The 16,137-nt window shown below is 38.7% G+C and overlaps 1 protein-coding gene across 1 annotated transcript in view; it reads left to right on the forward strand.

The window, feature by feature from the left end:
- Window positions 1-16,137, forward strand: part of hhip (hedgehog interacting protein) — a gene marked incomplete in the record, with an annotated part of 84,190 nt that overhangs the window by 5,535 nt on the left and 62,518 nt on the right. Inside the window, 2 exon segments of the mRNA NM_001007190.1 lie at window positions 9,211-9,406; window positions 14,955-14,963. Coding sequence (NP_001007191.1) covers window positions 9,284-9,406; window positions 14,955-14,963 — 132 coding nt within the window.

The following is a 16,137-nucleotide window of genomic DNA, read 5'->3' on the forward strand; positions in this document are numbered from 1 at the left end:
CTACTTCCTTCACCCTCTGCAAAGTTTGCAACACCTTGGCTGGCAGAGGCCTTGCTGCCCAACAAGAGAAGTATTTCAGCAGCAGAATAAAACTCAGGTCTGAGCAACCTTTTCCCAAATATCTGTTACTTTGTTTATCGTTTTCCAAGAGAAGCCAGTAGGCATTATGAGTCAGACTGCTGCTGCTGAAAATAATGGTTAATAATGGTATTCATGGAGTTCCACCTTGTCTCAACCAAGTCAGCAAATTTCTCTGGAAAATTTTAATTTTGGATAATTGATTGCAGTTTGAATAGATCTAAACCTGGCTATTCTGTATTGTATATTAATTATATATTATCCAAGGATTTACCCACAGGTTAAGAATCACTACAGTATAGATGGATATGTGGATGTATATGGTAACCTGCTGTTCCCTTTCTATCCTTCATGTTCCTATTCACCTACTTCTTAAATGTATATGTAATGTTAACATTAAGAGAGTAATGTAATAAAAGTAAATTAAAGGGTAATGTAATAAAAGTCACAAAGTTTGCACATCGAGTATGATACAGAGTAATTTCTTTTTTGTATGTAGCTTAACAGAGGGAGTACCATAAAACCAAATGGATGGAAAAGGTATGAAAACATACATTATCAAAATAAAAAAAATAACCACATAAAAATGATACATTGTATAGATAAAGAAGCAAAAGTGAGTTACAGGACCTTGTGATGGATGCCCCAGATTAAGGGAATAGAGAATGAGAATCTGACGCAGTTGTGCAAAAAATTTCAATCCAGTTTGTTTAATTTCCAGTGATGTTGTGAGAGTTCATGTGCACCCTTTTTCTTTAGTGCAACTGAGCTGCCGCAATTGGTGCATGCAACTGTTTGACCCCTGGAGACTCCCTCTGGTTCAGAGGTGGCGGTTGTTCTAGGATTTCCTTGTCAGGTCCTTGTCCATGTCAGTAAATGCAGCTGGATGCACCTGTAACCCATCTACCATACTGCTGAATCGAAGGTCAGCAATAGCTAGATGATGGTTGCCTTTTCCTCAGCTCTCTGGTAGCCCGGAGAATTAAATGTTGAAGCGGATTCAGTCCTAACTACAACTGTGCATGCTCCTAGTCAGTGACTGAAAATTATGTCAAGTAGCCAGAAAAGGCCAGACACCAACCCTACTGCAATACTCTGCATTTTATTAACTTGTATGGCAGTATTAGGCATGCCAATAGTGCAGTTCAGGAGGGGGTTCTGCAGCAGATATATAATATATACATGGGTTTCCTTGTCCTTTTATGTTTTAATATGTCTACAAAAATCTCCCAGGTTGGGATCATAGCTCCTTCCATTTGGAAATTCTATCTGTGGCTGTCCAGCCTGCCCACAGAGTGTAAAGGCTCTTCAATAAAGCTGAGGCTTAAAATATGTAAATAGCACCCACTTTGTCTTACTCATATATCTTACAATATATCCATTTGCACATAATAACAAAAATGTTTGCTTTGTTTGTGAAATTTTTTTTTAGTGTCTGCATCAAACTACAGACTTAGATGTTAAGTTAAGCTTGCCATACACATAAACATCTACACTTTTTTATAAGGTTACCAAACAGAGTATCTTTACCTAAATTCAGTCCATGTCTGACAGTATTTTTAAACCTGTTCAATAGAAATCTGGCCAATTAGTGCCAAGATACCTTTCAGGAAGGCCATCAGGGCAGCCCACACACAGCCGAGAGGCTACCAATTTGGTCAGAAGAGGATCTGAACAGGCAGAAGATGGCACCTGCATGCTCCACTGCATGTTTCTGAACACTTTTGAATGCAAAATACTGTGTGGGGAGTTAGTAGGGAGGGATGTCTGCTGAGGGGGGCTGGGGTTTTTTGGGGGGCTTATCCTCCTCTAAACAAATTGCAGAGTTGTTGTTTATTATACTTCTTTTACCAAGCCCTGGAGAGAAATGGAGCAAATACCCACTATGCTCTACCTTAAAACACTGATACAGGCTGTTGGTTATGCTGATCTTGTAAAGGTGAGTGTTTAGGGGTGTGGTAGAGGTATAGTGCACCCTGAGAGAGTATTTGGTTTCATTTGAAGTTACAGAGACATTTTTGGTCAAGACCAGACCATGACATCTAGGTTCCACAATGCAGAATGTGTTAAATTCACCATTTGTGTTGTTATTTCTCTGTACGTAGTAAAATTAATTCAATAAATCATATATTTAAACATCAGTGCACATGAATTTAACCATCAGTTTTCCATTTTCCCTGTACTCTGGTTCTAGTTTAAATAAGAATTTCTCAGTGGCAAGTGTGTTGTTGTCAAGGTCTGAGATATCCTTGGAAAACTTGTGTTTCTGCCTTTCTGGCCAAAGCATAGTAAAGAAAAATGCCTATTGCTGAATCGAATTTTTATGCCTAGTTCACGGTAGATTTCATTCTATTCTCATGTAAACAGCTTCTACGAATCAACATATGTGTCTGGGTGGTATCTCTCACTTTGTTTGGTAACAAAAAAGCCATATTGCATCATTTAATTTGCTCAAGTCATGCAAATAGGACAAAATCAATAGAACAAAAAGGGGTCGACTTCTCCTCCTCCCCACTGAACTGCTGCCCACACACAGAGTCTTGTTGCTTATGGCAAAAGAATAACAACACCATTGTGTTTGTTAGTTGGTTCACTAATGGGTGAAACTGGAGAACATCATTCTCCTTCAATGTCTGCTCTTACTCCAAATGTTCTTGTCTTTTCAGGGAGTAGTTGGGTTATTCCCCTTTTTCATCCCAGATGAGTGAGAACTGTCTTGCTGCAGGTTTTTAGTGTCAGCTTGCCCTTTATCCTTTTCTCCATCAGTACCAGTTTATGATTCCAAGCATAAACTGGTACTTTAGGCACTAGACAATGTTTGAAACATAACAGCAACAGATGGCTCCAAAGATTAATGTTTTGTCATTGTTTTCACATACAAACATACATTTTACCCATTATATTTGGGTTGAGTTAATCTGATCCAGCAAAGGTACAGACACCATTTTTATTATGTTTATCCCATGAACATAATGCTTGCCCGCAGATCCACTAGATGAGTACAAGCATTGTACTTTCTTTCTTTCTTTCTTTCTTTCTTTCTTTCTTATAGTACACACTATCATGCCATACGGTAATAATAAACCTTATATTTACAGTTGTTACCTATAGTAGCAGCATTTTGGTTCATTAAAGTCATTAAGACCCATTCTGACCGGTATGAGGACCCAATTGTAGGTGTCAGCCCATGTTAAAAATCTGTCTATGGATGCCGATTCACTGGCTCTTTTCCAAGTGCGACAAAACCAAACCTTACACTGTAGACAGTCTCAAAACATTTATCCACATAGTGAACTGTCCAAGTGCTGGCAAGCTTACACTGATGACATAAGATAAGAAATATCCCATGTCTGAACTGCCACAGTGATGGATAATGCTTATTCTCTCATCAGTGCCTCCCAAGCAGAATGTACACTGCAAAACAGGAACAGCACTTTATACCTTCGGAAGATTCACAGCCAAGTCTGTCAGGATATAATTGTCTGATCATGGATCTCAAGTGTGTCTTTTTACAACCATTCACTTGCTTTTGTTCCACAGACAAAGCATTTGTCAGTATCATTCAACTAAACAAACATCTCTGAGGGTTTCTGTAACAACTGCCTGATTATTATCATCTCAAATAAAGCTAAAATATAATACTCTGAAGAGGCAGAAAAGCACTGATAGGGAAAAAAAAGAGCTTAGATATTTCAATACATTTTTAAAGGTTTGTATGTTACTATGAAAGATATTTATGTCACTCTTTTGTCTTAATAAAACTGCTGCTTGGAATACAAGACAAATAAATTCCCTCTGCTCATTCTTTGCCATTGGAAAATAATGCTTTTGTCTTTACTAGACAGTAGAGAGTGCAAATCAAACCAGTTTCCTCTAATATGGTGCAGTCTATCTTTCTGGACATAGTAGACCAGATATCCAATATTCCAACTATTCTTATGTTTTGACTGTTGTTTTAATGAATATAATGATTTCATTATGATGGAGGCAGAGTGCCACATTTGAGTGCCACATTTGTGTCACAGGTCAACAGTAAGATAAGGCTGGAAACTTTTAAGATATATAAATCTTTAAATGTTTAAGGCCCATTGTTACATATAGAGCAAGAAAACAATATTCAGTACCACATGCACAGGCAGATTAGCTACAGACATAATAATGTAATTTTATTATATTGTTTTATCTAATATGTAACACTGACCCATTTACTTACTTACTACTTCTTGTCCCTAGGGCAAGGGAATGGGTAAATGGGTCTGCATTATATATCAGATATAAAATTCAACACAATGTTATAATATTTCTGTCTGTGGCTAATCCACCTGTACTTGTGTTACCGAGTATATTGTTTTTTTTGCTCAGTAAGTATCAGGGTGCAAACTACTGTGTTTTTGGCTTTAGGTGACTCAAATTAAAAGTTCTCATGCTTGATTATAGCTGTACGTGCTTCAGGTAGACTTTTAGGGCCATGACGGCAGGAGCTTTATAACTCTTATATAGCTCTCCTCTGGGCGATAAAGTGCCCAAAAATATGTGCCCATCCACACCAATTGGAATCCCAGTTATCACAAAAATGCAGAAGAAAGCAACATTGTTCGATTACCTGGGATTGCTACATGTAAAGAAAATCCACAGGGGCTAGTATTTGAGACATAGCAAGGGCCACTGTTTGCCAGTTATAAAGAAGACCCAGAAATCATGTGTGTGCTTCTCATAAAATAGCATTGATAAAAGTTACAAAGTAGAATTTATGGCAGGCAGGGAATAATGAACAATCTCTGTAAAGTCATGTGTAACACATCTGTGCTTTATAAATAAAGTATTCTAATAAAACAAATTTTGAAAATGATTAGTCCCAGTTTTGTGTAAATGCAGCTATGAACAGGACAACCCTTTGCGTTCATATTTTTTTCCCATTGTGAACCCAATAAAAGATGAAGCATGGGGCATTTATACTTTGGACTGCTCGTTTATATTTTTTTCCCATTGTAAACCCAATAAAAGATGAAGCTTGGGGCATTTATACTTTGGACTGCTCTTTCTTGCTATCTCCAATGGCAGAAGGCAAGAGCATGCCAGGATTTCAGTGTAAGTCAATACTTCTTCACGTCTGTAGAGAAGGTTCTTTTAACAGAACTGAAAGGTTAGCTAATGTAACGATTATTTCCGCAAGACGGAATGTAACTTAATGTCCACATCAGGTTATAGAGTTTGTCAATGACAGATTGGTGTTACATTGCGTTACACCAGGGAAAGAAACAGTCTAAAAAACAATGTCAAATGCTATAATTTATTGCAAAACAATATGACCCCTCACTTGTAGTAAGACAGCTGTAGAAAAGTTTTTCAGCCTAGAGAAATAAACATGCACGGCACACTTTAAACCCCGCAGCACAGTGGAGGTTAAACAAGCAAGCAAAGGCCTCCCTAAACCACAGTTGCCATCCAGCATTTCACAATATTGGTGCTTCTAAAGAAAATGGGTCTATCAACGATAATACTTGTTGATGTCACAATAGCACATCATAGAAATCTGGATTGTTGCTTTTGTGCATCTCTCCTTTGTCTAGTGCTTGTTCCACATTCCATTCCAGCCATGAACGTGTTAAACAGGCCCTAAGGCATTATAATTGACTTCACTAAGAGTATTAGTTTATTGAAACCAAACCTGGAGTGATGGCTCTATCAATCTTCCAGAAAGGTAATTTTACCACAGACCTCACACAGAACAAGATGTTAGGCTCCTGCTGTTCTGGAACAGCATGAGACACAGAACAGAATCCTGTAGTTGCACTCAGACAATTTATTGAATCGCTCATTCCAAATCTCACATCTATGCACATTTTTTCTTCTGGCCACAACTTCCATTAAATAATATTTTTTGACAGATCTCTAGAAGCGTTTGTAGTCCGCCAAGTCCTAAGTTATCAGTACCAATTACATTTAGACCTTTTTTTCCTCTCTTTGTTACTGTAAAGGGATCGGTTCTGGCTACTTAACATTTTTTCTTGCATACCTTGCCAAATGAAACCACCCTGCGTGCTACCAGATTATTAGAACAAATAATAGTACTCCTGCTGTCAGGTAATAGCAGCAATCATCTTATTCCCTTTTCGTCCTCTTCTTTATATATCTCAGATATTCAGCTAACCTCTATGTAACAGAACCCTGGCAACTTAGAATAACTAACTCTTTCTACTGGAGGGCCAAGAAACTATTTTGTTACATACTGTAAATGACATACTGATCTGTGTTGTGTATATGCTTGCCTAGTTTATGGAATGCTAATTATATCCTTATCAGAGATACAGGACTAAAGTAATTGATCTTTATTTTGCCTAAAAAAATGATAGTCGTTTTAACTAAAAATATAGGTTATGTAAGTTTTTTCCATGCTTATTTACATTTAATTTTAGACAATTTAGACATGAGTGGAAAATGCTATATTGCTAGGTTTATGGGAAGCATTCCCATAAACTCCTGCAGAGTATCTTACCTGTGCTGAGAGAGATTTCTAAGGAACGCAGCAATGTTGCAGCTCCTACTCATATATATGTAAATATGTAGAGATGGAATGCTCAGAGCATGCAAACTATGTCCTTATGTCTTTTTTTGATAAAAGCTCACATTCCCCCTCCCTCCTCACCATCTAATTGTGTAACCAGCGCATGGACTTTGGCATCAGGTCCCCCCATACTGGCACAGAAACAGGGTGCACAGCTTGCCTTAATAACAGTGTCCACAAAATGGAGCCTGCCTGTTTTTTGGAATTGGGAATTCCAGTGCTGAAGGAAATAAGTTTTAAAAAATTTATATAGTGTAATTGAAGTTTATTTTGCCTCGACAAACACAATAGAAAACAATTTGTAATTATTTCTTAGGGTGACAGGTCCCCTTTAAAAAGACCCTTCTCTAAAAGGAATGGGTACCTTTATCTCCACTGCCACCCTAATGGCTCCTTTGACATATAAAGAAAAAACCCAAAACATGGAGTGGATTTTAGTAAATAACTAAACAGTGCCATCAATAAAAATCAATTAAATTATTTCCAGGGCGAAAAGAGGGAGGATGTATAAAGTAATGTGCAACATGTCCTCCTTTCATGAAATTCCTGCCTCAACTTTATTTTATATATACTGTAGCTGCCCTTCTGGGCCATGGACCAAGAAGCAATCAACCTTGCCCAGTTTAAAGGGGTTGTTCACCTTTGTGCAACATTCACAAATCTAACAGTTCACATTAATAGAACAATCTTTGCCATATACATAGTTAACAAAAAATGTGCAGCTGAAGAAATATTCCCCTCAGAATCATCCCTCTGTTGATCCTTCACTTATTCACAGACCCTGTGCTGGGGGATGGGGGTCAGTGACCCCTATAAACACTACAGTTACTTTTTTTTTACTTCCTTAGATTGTAAGCTCTACGGGGCAGGGACCTTCTTCCTACTGTGTCTCATACCACATGGCACTTACTCCCTGTGTATTTATACTTATTTATTGTTTTTATTATAACACTTGTCCTCCCTGTGTTTAATTTTGTATTTTGTAAGATTGTACAGCGCTGCTTATCCTTGTGGCACTTTATAAATAAAGTTATACATACATACATACATACATACATGTCATGCATAGTACTGGCAGCAGTTTTAACTCCTATTGGCTGTGTCTTCTGTCAGTCTGACACTGCTTCCTGTGTGCTTCCTGTAAATCTAACATAGCAGTATTTGAGATCTGTGATATGCTGAGTCTGTTTGCCTATGTCATTGCAAGGAAGAAATTAACTAATGATCTTTCAATTTCTGCAACTGGCTAGAGTGCACAAGCAACTGATGAAATGGTCCAAAAGGAATAACAAAGCCTGGATGTTATCATGTAAGCATATCAAAAGTTCTCAGTGTATCAGGTTCAAAATAGGCCACTCCCATCCCTTCAGAAAACTGATCAGAGAGGCAGAAGTAGGCCTGATTTAACAGGTATAAAAAGTAACTTTTACAGTGACCTTTTTAATTTTTTTATGGAAAATTTTTTTAAAACACTGAGAGCATTTAATAAGGTTTGGAAATTGAAGGTGAACAACCCCTAACTATTGAGAGGAGATGCTTAAATATAAATTACATTTATATTTTATGTTCAAGGATTCTCTTGTATGACAAATACCAGCCCTTGTTTTTAGTTGTTTTCATTGTTTGAGTTAATGAGTTTAACTAATCAGTTTAACTGTGGATCATGCATGTACAATTCACTTTCTTAATGAGACTGTAGGGCTCAGCTCATGGACATATAAAAGGGTTAAGTTTCTCAGAGTGGAATTCAGTAGCTGCATGAACACTGAGCACTGAATGAGCCCCCATTGAGACATTGAGAGAATTCCACTGGAGGAATTTTAGGGGTAGGATCAAAACAATATCATGTAAAGCTATTTCACCCACCTGCATAGTTTTTCACATTTGACCTTTTAAATATATAATTTGCATGGATAACCTCGCAAAATGTAAAACAAATGTTAAGTATCAGTTTTTCTTAGGTATCAATTTTTTATGACCTTTCCTGGTAGAAAATCATAATACATTTTATTAGACCAACATCATTATGTAAAAAAAGGCTCATTTACTAGATGCAGTTCATGTTTCTACCCACAAATACCAGAATACCAGCACAGTTGCATTAGCTTGCTGTTCAGCTAATGCTAATTGATAGAGGCAAAGTAAGACCTGTATTTATCACAAGTCTAAAGGTGGCCATACATGTGAAGAAAGTGAGCAGATCTTCTCCCGATATCCCCACCTACGGGTGGGCGATATCGGGGGAATGTAGGCTAATTCGGTCCGAATTAGGCTAATTTAGTTGGATCAGGGACTGCATCAGCTCATTGATGCGGTCCCCGAACTGACTGCGCCTATTCCGGCGCTCTAATTCGATTGTTTGACTCCAGGGCCAGCCGATGCAGTGGCTTCTACTAAGTAGCTCTGTGTGTCTTCACCCTTAGATGTGCAAACCTTAAAACATTCTTTGAAACTCTTTTCTTTAAGAACATTAGATAAATAAAACCTAGTAACTTCATCTGTTGATACAGTTTGATTCATTCCTTCACTGGTCATATCTTTATACATCTCTGTTTTATGGCTTTTAGATTATATCTGTCACCAACAACACAGAATGTGCAAAGCTTGTGGAAGAAATCCGGTGTGCCCAGTGTTCACCGCATGCTCAGAATCTCTTCCACGCAAGTGAAAGATCCGAAACATCTGAGAAGCAACTGTTCCTTCCTGCCCTTTGCAAGGACTATTGCAAAGAGTTCTACTACACATGCCGAGGCCAGATACCAGGTAACTGACAAAATGCTGTTTTACAGAACTAAAGAATTAAGGCCAATTAACATGAAAGCAGTAGCAAATAATTCACAGGGTGATTCAAAATTAAAATAATAACATCTCATTAGAAACAGACCACATTGTCCAGCAGATGCAATGTCATATAGATGGTTGCATACCTAGGTAAAACCTAAAGGTGGCCATACGTTGTCAGATTTAAGCTGCTGATTTGTCTCCTTCACTGCCTACTGGCAGGTTATCTACTGATGTATTGGGCCAACCAACATCAAGAGCACTAGTGCAAAGTGGTAAATTTAAGCACTTTGGTGTCTACTAGTGCCAAATTGCCTGATATTACCCCCTACTGACTGCTATGGCAAATGATTGTCAGGTGATTGTCGGTAAGCAATATAGACTTCCACGTTTTGTTGATGGGAGTTAAAGTTCTCTAACAGCTGGTGGGAGGGACATTCCTTCTTGCAGGATATTCTTAAATGAAAGATCTGGAATTGCATGAAAAGCAGCAATAAGCTTTATTTTCTTACAGATCAAAGTAAACCAGTTTACATTGGGCAGCTTGCCATGAAATGTGTAGATCTGCAGTTCCCTTGCTACTCAACAGTATATACATATATCCTGTGTATAGATATATATATAAATATATACACACCCCCACATAAGTACAATTAACGGAAATGCCACATGATCAAGGACATTAAGTTTGAACTGATTAAATCAATGCCAAAGGCAGCTACACTGGTGAGATATACAGTATTAGGTTGCCATTTTGCACTATGTGTGTGCAATTAAAGAGGGTTGACACTCAGCACTTTAGATTGTGAATTTTCAAAGCAACATGAGGCAACTAACAGAGTTTCATAGAGTTCCAATAGCCATGCCTGAATTGCAGGTGCCATTGAACAGGAAAGGAAAACATGTGGCAAGCACACACTGCAGGGGATGTAACAGTGGCTGCATGTTGTAGTCCACTGACAGGGACAGACAGACACTTAGCAAGAAAGTTGCTAAATGTAGGAAAACTATGGAGTCAGAAGTTGCCAGTGACATGAATGAGTAGCTTTATGGCCAAGTCTCTACAAAAACTGTTTGTTGGGGGCTTTACAAAACTGGATTAAGGCAGGGTGCTGTTAATAAAGTCAATACACTAAGGGACATAAACTTGTGTAAGGAGCACACAAACTTAACCTCTGAGCAATGGGAACAAAGAAATATGTTCTGCAGAATCATCTTGCATTATTTTTATAATGCTTAGGTGTGTAAGGTCCACTAATTGCTTGATTGTACAGGTATGGGACCCATTATCCAGAATGCTCGGGACCTGGGGTTTTCCAGATAAGGGATCTTTCCATAATTTGGATCTCTATACCTTAAGTCTACTAAAAGATTATTTAAATATTAAATAAACCCAATAGAATTGTTTTGCTTCCAATAAGGATTCATTATATCTTAGTTGGTATCAAATACAACCATCTGTTTTATTATTACAGAAAAAAAGGAAATAATTTTTAAAAATTAAAATTATTTGCTTATAATGCAGTCTATGGGAGATGGCCTTCCCATAATTTAAAACTTTCTGGATAATGGGCTTCCGGATAACGGATTCCATACCTGTATTCTGCATAACATTCAAGTAAAATTAGACCAGTTGAGCCTAGTGTACCCCCGAATGTTAACATTATCCTTTATGATGGGCCATATACTCCAGTATACATTCACAAGTGCTTCACAAATGCCAGGTGGAAGTCAATCAACAAAATGCAAAATACAATTTCTCCTTCTTTAAACTAAAGCAAATTTTTTGGTCTGGAAAAACACTAGAGAGTGGAATGCATCAAATCCATATTTTTTGGGGATTTGATGAAATCCTGAATATTCCACAAAGGATTTGGTTGAATACCCTAATCCAAATACTAATTAGCATATGCAAATCAGTATGATGCAGCGGAGAAAAAAATGTTGTAATCGCATGTTTTAAAGTCATGATTATAAGGGTTCAGATTTGGTTTGGCTAGGCACTTGCCGAAACCTGCCAAAAAAGACTGGGATTCAGCTAAATCCCAAACCAAATTCAGGATTCAGTGCATGCCTACTACAGACATCTGAGGACCTGAAAGACAGCATTACAAGAGGCCTGAAGCTACTCTGAGGGCAAAGGTTGGCCTTTCTCATTAGGCATTTTAATTAAAGGGGACCCATCACTCTAAGAAATAATTCCAAATCCTTATCTATCATGTTAGTTGAGCTAAAGAAACTTTAATTACACTATATAAATTAATTATTTTTTTCCCCCTTCAGTCTTGGAACTTACAATTACAGCCAGCAGGTCGGCGCCATTTTGTATACACGGTTATTAAGGAAAGCTTTGTATCACAACCAAATTGCATGCATTTGCCATCTAGGTGATATCTACGAAGTGCTGAATGGAAAGTTAAAGCAACTGTAATTAAAAATCAGACCTGTCAATCATATACAGCCTTTATGCCACATTCAAAGATGCGGGGCAGGCAATATATGATTGACAGCTCAGATTTTTAAATACATTTATAACAAGTATGGATGTTTTAATTAAAAAAAAAATCTGGGTTTCATGTTTAATTTGTAAAGGACTTTAATATTACAGCTTTTTATGTGTGGGTGACAGGTCCCCTTTAATACATTGTTAGGTGGTGGCATTTTGTGTGTGTGTACATGTGAATGCACTTTCAGTTCCCATATGTACAGTACTATGTATCTGTTTGTTGTTGATATGTTTGCATGTTTACATATTTGTATATAGTTTTATTTTCTTTAGAAACAAGAGGTTTAATTAAGAGTTTGTAATTTTTTTGTAATACAGCTCTTTACAAGGGTTGTTTACATACCTAAAAGTCAGTTCAAATATATATATATAGAAAGTACCCAAAATGTAAAAGTTTTTCAGAATCAAGTGCACCTTTTTATAAATGACCTAAGGGTATCAGATGGAAAGCATTTCCTGGATTAATTACTATTAATTTCCTTTAGCTGTTTACATGAAAGCATATTTCCCCCAAACTCAATTCACCAAAAATGAATTGCTGGTATCCATTTTCCTTGGAAATTGATTTAATAGTAAATATAATAGTAAATAGATAATAATTTGCTAAATTTAATGGTGGTAACTTTTTCAGATGCCAAGTTTCCACCTGCATTGTCTCAATAACAATCTTTAACCACTGAGCCTGTCTCTCTATCCACTTCTTTGCCCTCTATGCTTTCCATATTTCTATGACAAAAAGCACTAAAGGCCTCATTTAGACTTAGGGCAGTGTATAGGTAAAGATGCATCATCTGACTTACATAGGAAATTGATGCTCCAGCAATCTGATTCCCGAGGGGAGAATTTTATATCTTAACTAACAAGGACTGGTCGTTTGGCTTCTTATATTGAAACGCTTTAACCAGAGCTGGTAAGATAGGTTTGGACATGAGGTACTTATGAAAAGCATAAGCTGAAATTAAAACACCTGTCCTCCACCTAGAGTACTAGCTTGCAAACCCCTGTACTGCAAACTACAGACTTATTGACCAATGCTGCTTGTATACAACCTGCCAACCACATGCACATCAGCTCTCCTACTACATTATATACAGAGAAATGAAGGTGCCCTGGTGTGGTCACCAAAGCATGGGATATACAGAGAAATGAAGGTGCCCTGGTGTGGTCACCAAAGCATGGCATATACAGAGAAATGAAGGTGCCTTGGTGTGGTCACCAAAGCATGGGATATACAGAGAAATGAAGGTACCCTGGTGTGGTCACCAAAGCATGGGATATACAGAGAAATGAAGGTGCCCTGATGTGGTCACCAAAGCATGGGAAATACAGAGAAATAAAGGTACCCTGGTGTGGTCACCAAAGCATGGCATATACAGAGAAATGAAGGTACCCTGGTGTGGTCATCCAAGCATGGCATATACAGAGAAATGAAGGTGCCCTGGTGTGGTCACCAAAGCATGGCATATACAGAGAAATGAAGGTACCCTGGTGTGGTCACCAAAGCATGGCATATACAGAGAAATGAAGGTACCCTGGTGTGGTCACCAAAGCATGGCATATAGAGAGAAATGAAGGTACCCTGGTGTGGTCACCAAAGCATGGCATATACAGAGAAATGAAGGTACCCTGGTGTGGTCACCAAAGCATGGCATATACAGAGAAATGAAGGTACCCTGGTGTGGTCACCAAAGCATGGCATATACAGAGAAATGAAGGTACCCTGGTGTGGTCACCAAAGCATGGGATATACAGAGAAATGAAGGTACCCTGGTGTGGTCACCAAAGCATGGGATATACAGAGAAATGAAGGTACCCTGGTGTGGTCACCAAAGCATGGCATATACAGAGAAATGAAGGTGCCCTGGTGTGGTCACCAAAGCATTGCATATACAGAGAAATTAAGGTACCCTGGTGTGGTCACCAAAGCATGGCATATACAAAGAAATGAAGGTACCCTGGTGTGGTCACCAAAGCATGGCATATACAGAGAAAATGAAGATGCCCCAGTGTGGTCACCAAAGCATGGGATATACAGAGAAATGAAGGTGCCCTGGTGTGGTCACCAAAGCATGGGATATACAGAGAAATGAAGGTGCCCTTGCCCTGGTGTGGTCACCAAAGCATGGCATATACAGAGAAATGAAGGTACCCTGGTGTGGTCACCAAAGCATGGGATATACAGAGAAATGAAGGTGCCCTGGTGTGGTCACCAAAGCATGGGATATACAGAGAAATGAAGGTGCCCTGGTGTGGTCACCAAAGCATGGGATATACAGAGAAATGAAGGTGCCCTGGTGTGGTCACCAAAGCATGGGATATACAGAGAAATGAAGGTGCCCTTGCCCTGGTGTGGTCACCAAAGCATGGCATATACAGAGAAATGAAGGTACCCTGGTGTGGTCACCAAAGCATGGGATATACAGAGAAATGAAGGTGCCCTGGTGTGGTCACCAAAGCATGGGATATACAGAGAAATGAAGGTGCCCTGGTGTGGTCACCAAAGCATGGGATATACAGAGAAATGAAGGTACCCTGGTGTGGTCACCAAAGCATGGGATATACAGAGAAATGAAGGTACCCTGGTGTGGTCACCAAAGCATGGCATATACAGAGAAATGAAGGTGCCCTGGTGTGGTCACCAAAGCATGGCATATACAGAGAAATTAAGGTACCCTGGTGTGGTCACCAAAGCATGGCATATACAAAGAAATGAAGGTACCCTGGTGTGGTCACCAAAGCATGGCATATACAGAGAAATTAAGGTACCCTGGTGTGGTCACCAAAGCATGGCATATACAAAGAAATGAAGGTACCCTGGTGTGGTCACCAAAGCATGGCATATACAGAGAAATGAAGGTGCCCTGGTGTGGTCACCAAAGCATGGGATATACAGAGAAAATGAAGATGCCCCAGTGTGGTCACCAAAGCATGGGATATACAGAGAAATGAAGGTGCCCTGGTGTGGTCACCAAAGCATGGGATATACAGAGAAATGAAGGTGCCCTTGCCCTGGTGTGGTCACCAAAGCATGGAGTATACAGAGAAATGAAGGTGCCCTGGTGTGGTCACCAAAGCATGGGATATACAGAAAAATGAAGGTACCCTGGTGTGGTCACCAAAGCATGGCATATACAGAGAAATGAAGGTGCCCTGGTGTGGTCACCAAATCATGGCATATACAGAGAAATGAAGGTACCCTGGTGTGGTCACCAAAGCATGGCATATACAGAGAAATGAAGGTGCCCCGGTGTGGTCACCAAAGCATGGCATATACAGAGAAATGTAGGTACCCTGGTGTGGTCACCAAATCATGGCATATACAGAGAAATGAAGGTGCCCTGGTGTGGGCACCAAAGCATGGCATACAGAGAAATGAAGGTGCCCTTAAGAATTACACATTTTGCAGAGTTTACCCAAAAGCGTAAGCATTCTTTGTCTAATTTCTCTACCACAGGCTGCCAAACAGATACCATTAAAAGGTCCATTTCATCTGAAGCCAGTTAGCTTAGAATGTTTGTAGGAATTTTGCCCTTCAAATTAACTTGTTCCGTAAACACATGCTTATAACCTTTAAAAAAGAGTTAAACTATATGGACTGAGTCTAATAAATAGGGAAATCCACACAGTTTCCCTGAATAAGCATCCAACTACTGCTCTCAATGGCATTGTGTCAGCTTTTATTGAGTACAAATGGTCATCTCAGACCAATTTTTCAATGAGGTTTTACAAGATTTCATAACTAGTACTCATTTAATGTACCCTAAGCAGGCAGTGAAGGCATAATTGCAAGGCGAGAATGTTTATTCTTTGCATTTATGTATATGTATAAGGCAAAGATTTGCAGAATTTAATAGTTTAGGCCCTGCTTAACATTTTGCCTGCTCTTAGCTCATAATAAAAATTAATTTGTATCAGTAAAATGAGTATTCATCACAAATCAAATTTCTCCTAAACATTACACTACATTGTAACATAGTAAGTTGGGTTGAAAAAAGACATACGTCCATCACGTTCAACCATAATGCCTATATATACAGTGGCTTGCAAAAGTATTCGGCCCCCTTGAACTTTTCCAAACATGAATCAATTTTATTGGCATTCCACGTGAAAGACCAATACAAAGTGGTGTACACGTGAGAAGTGCAACGAAAATCATACATGATTCCAAACATTTTTTACAAATAAATAACTGCAAAGTGGGGTGTGC

The sequence above is a fragment of the Xenopus tropicalis genome, chromosome 1 (assembly GCF_000004195.4).
Source record: "Xenopus tropicalis strain Nigerian chromosome 1, UCB_Xtro_10.0, whole genome shotgun sequence".
NCBI classification, from domain to species: Eukaryota; Metazoa; Chordata; class Amphibia; order Anura; family Pipidae; genus Xenopus; species Xenopus tropicalis.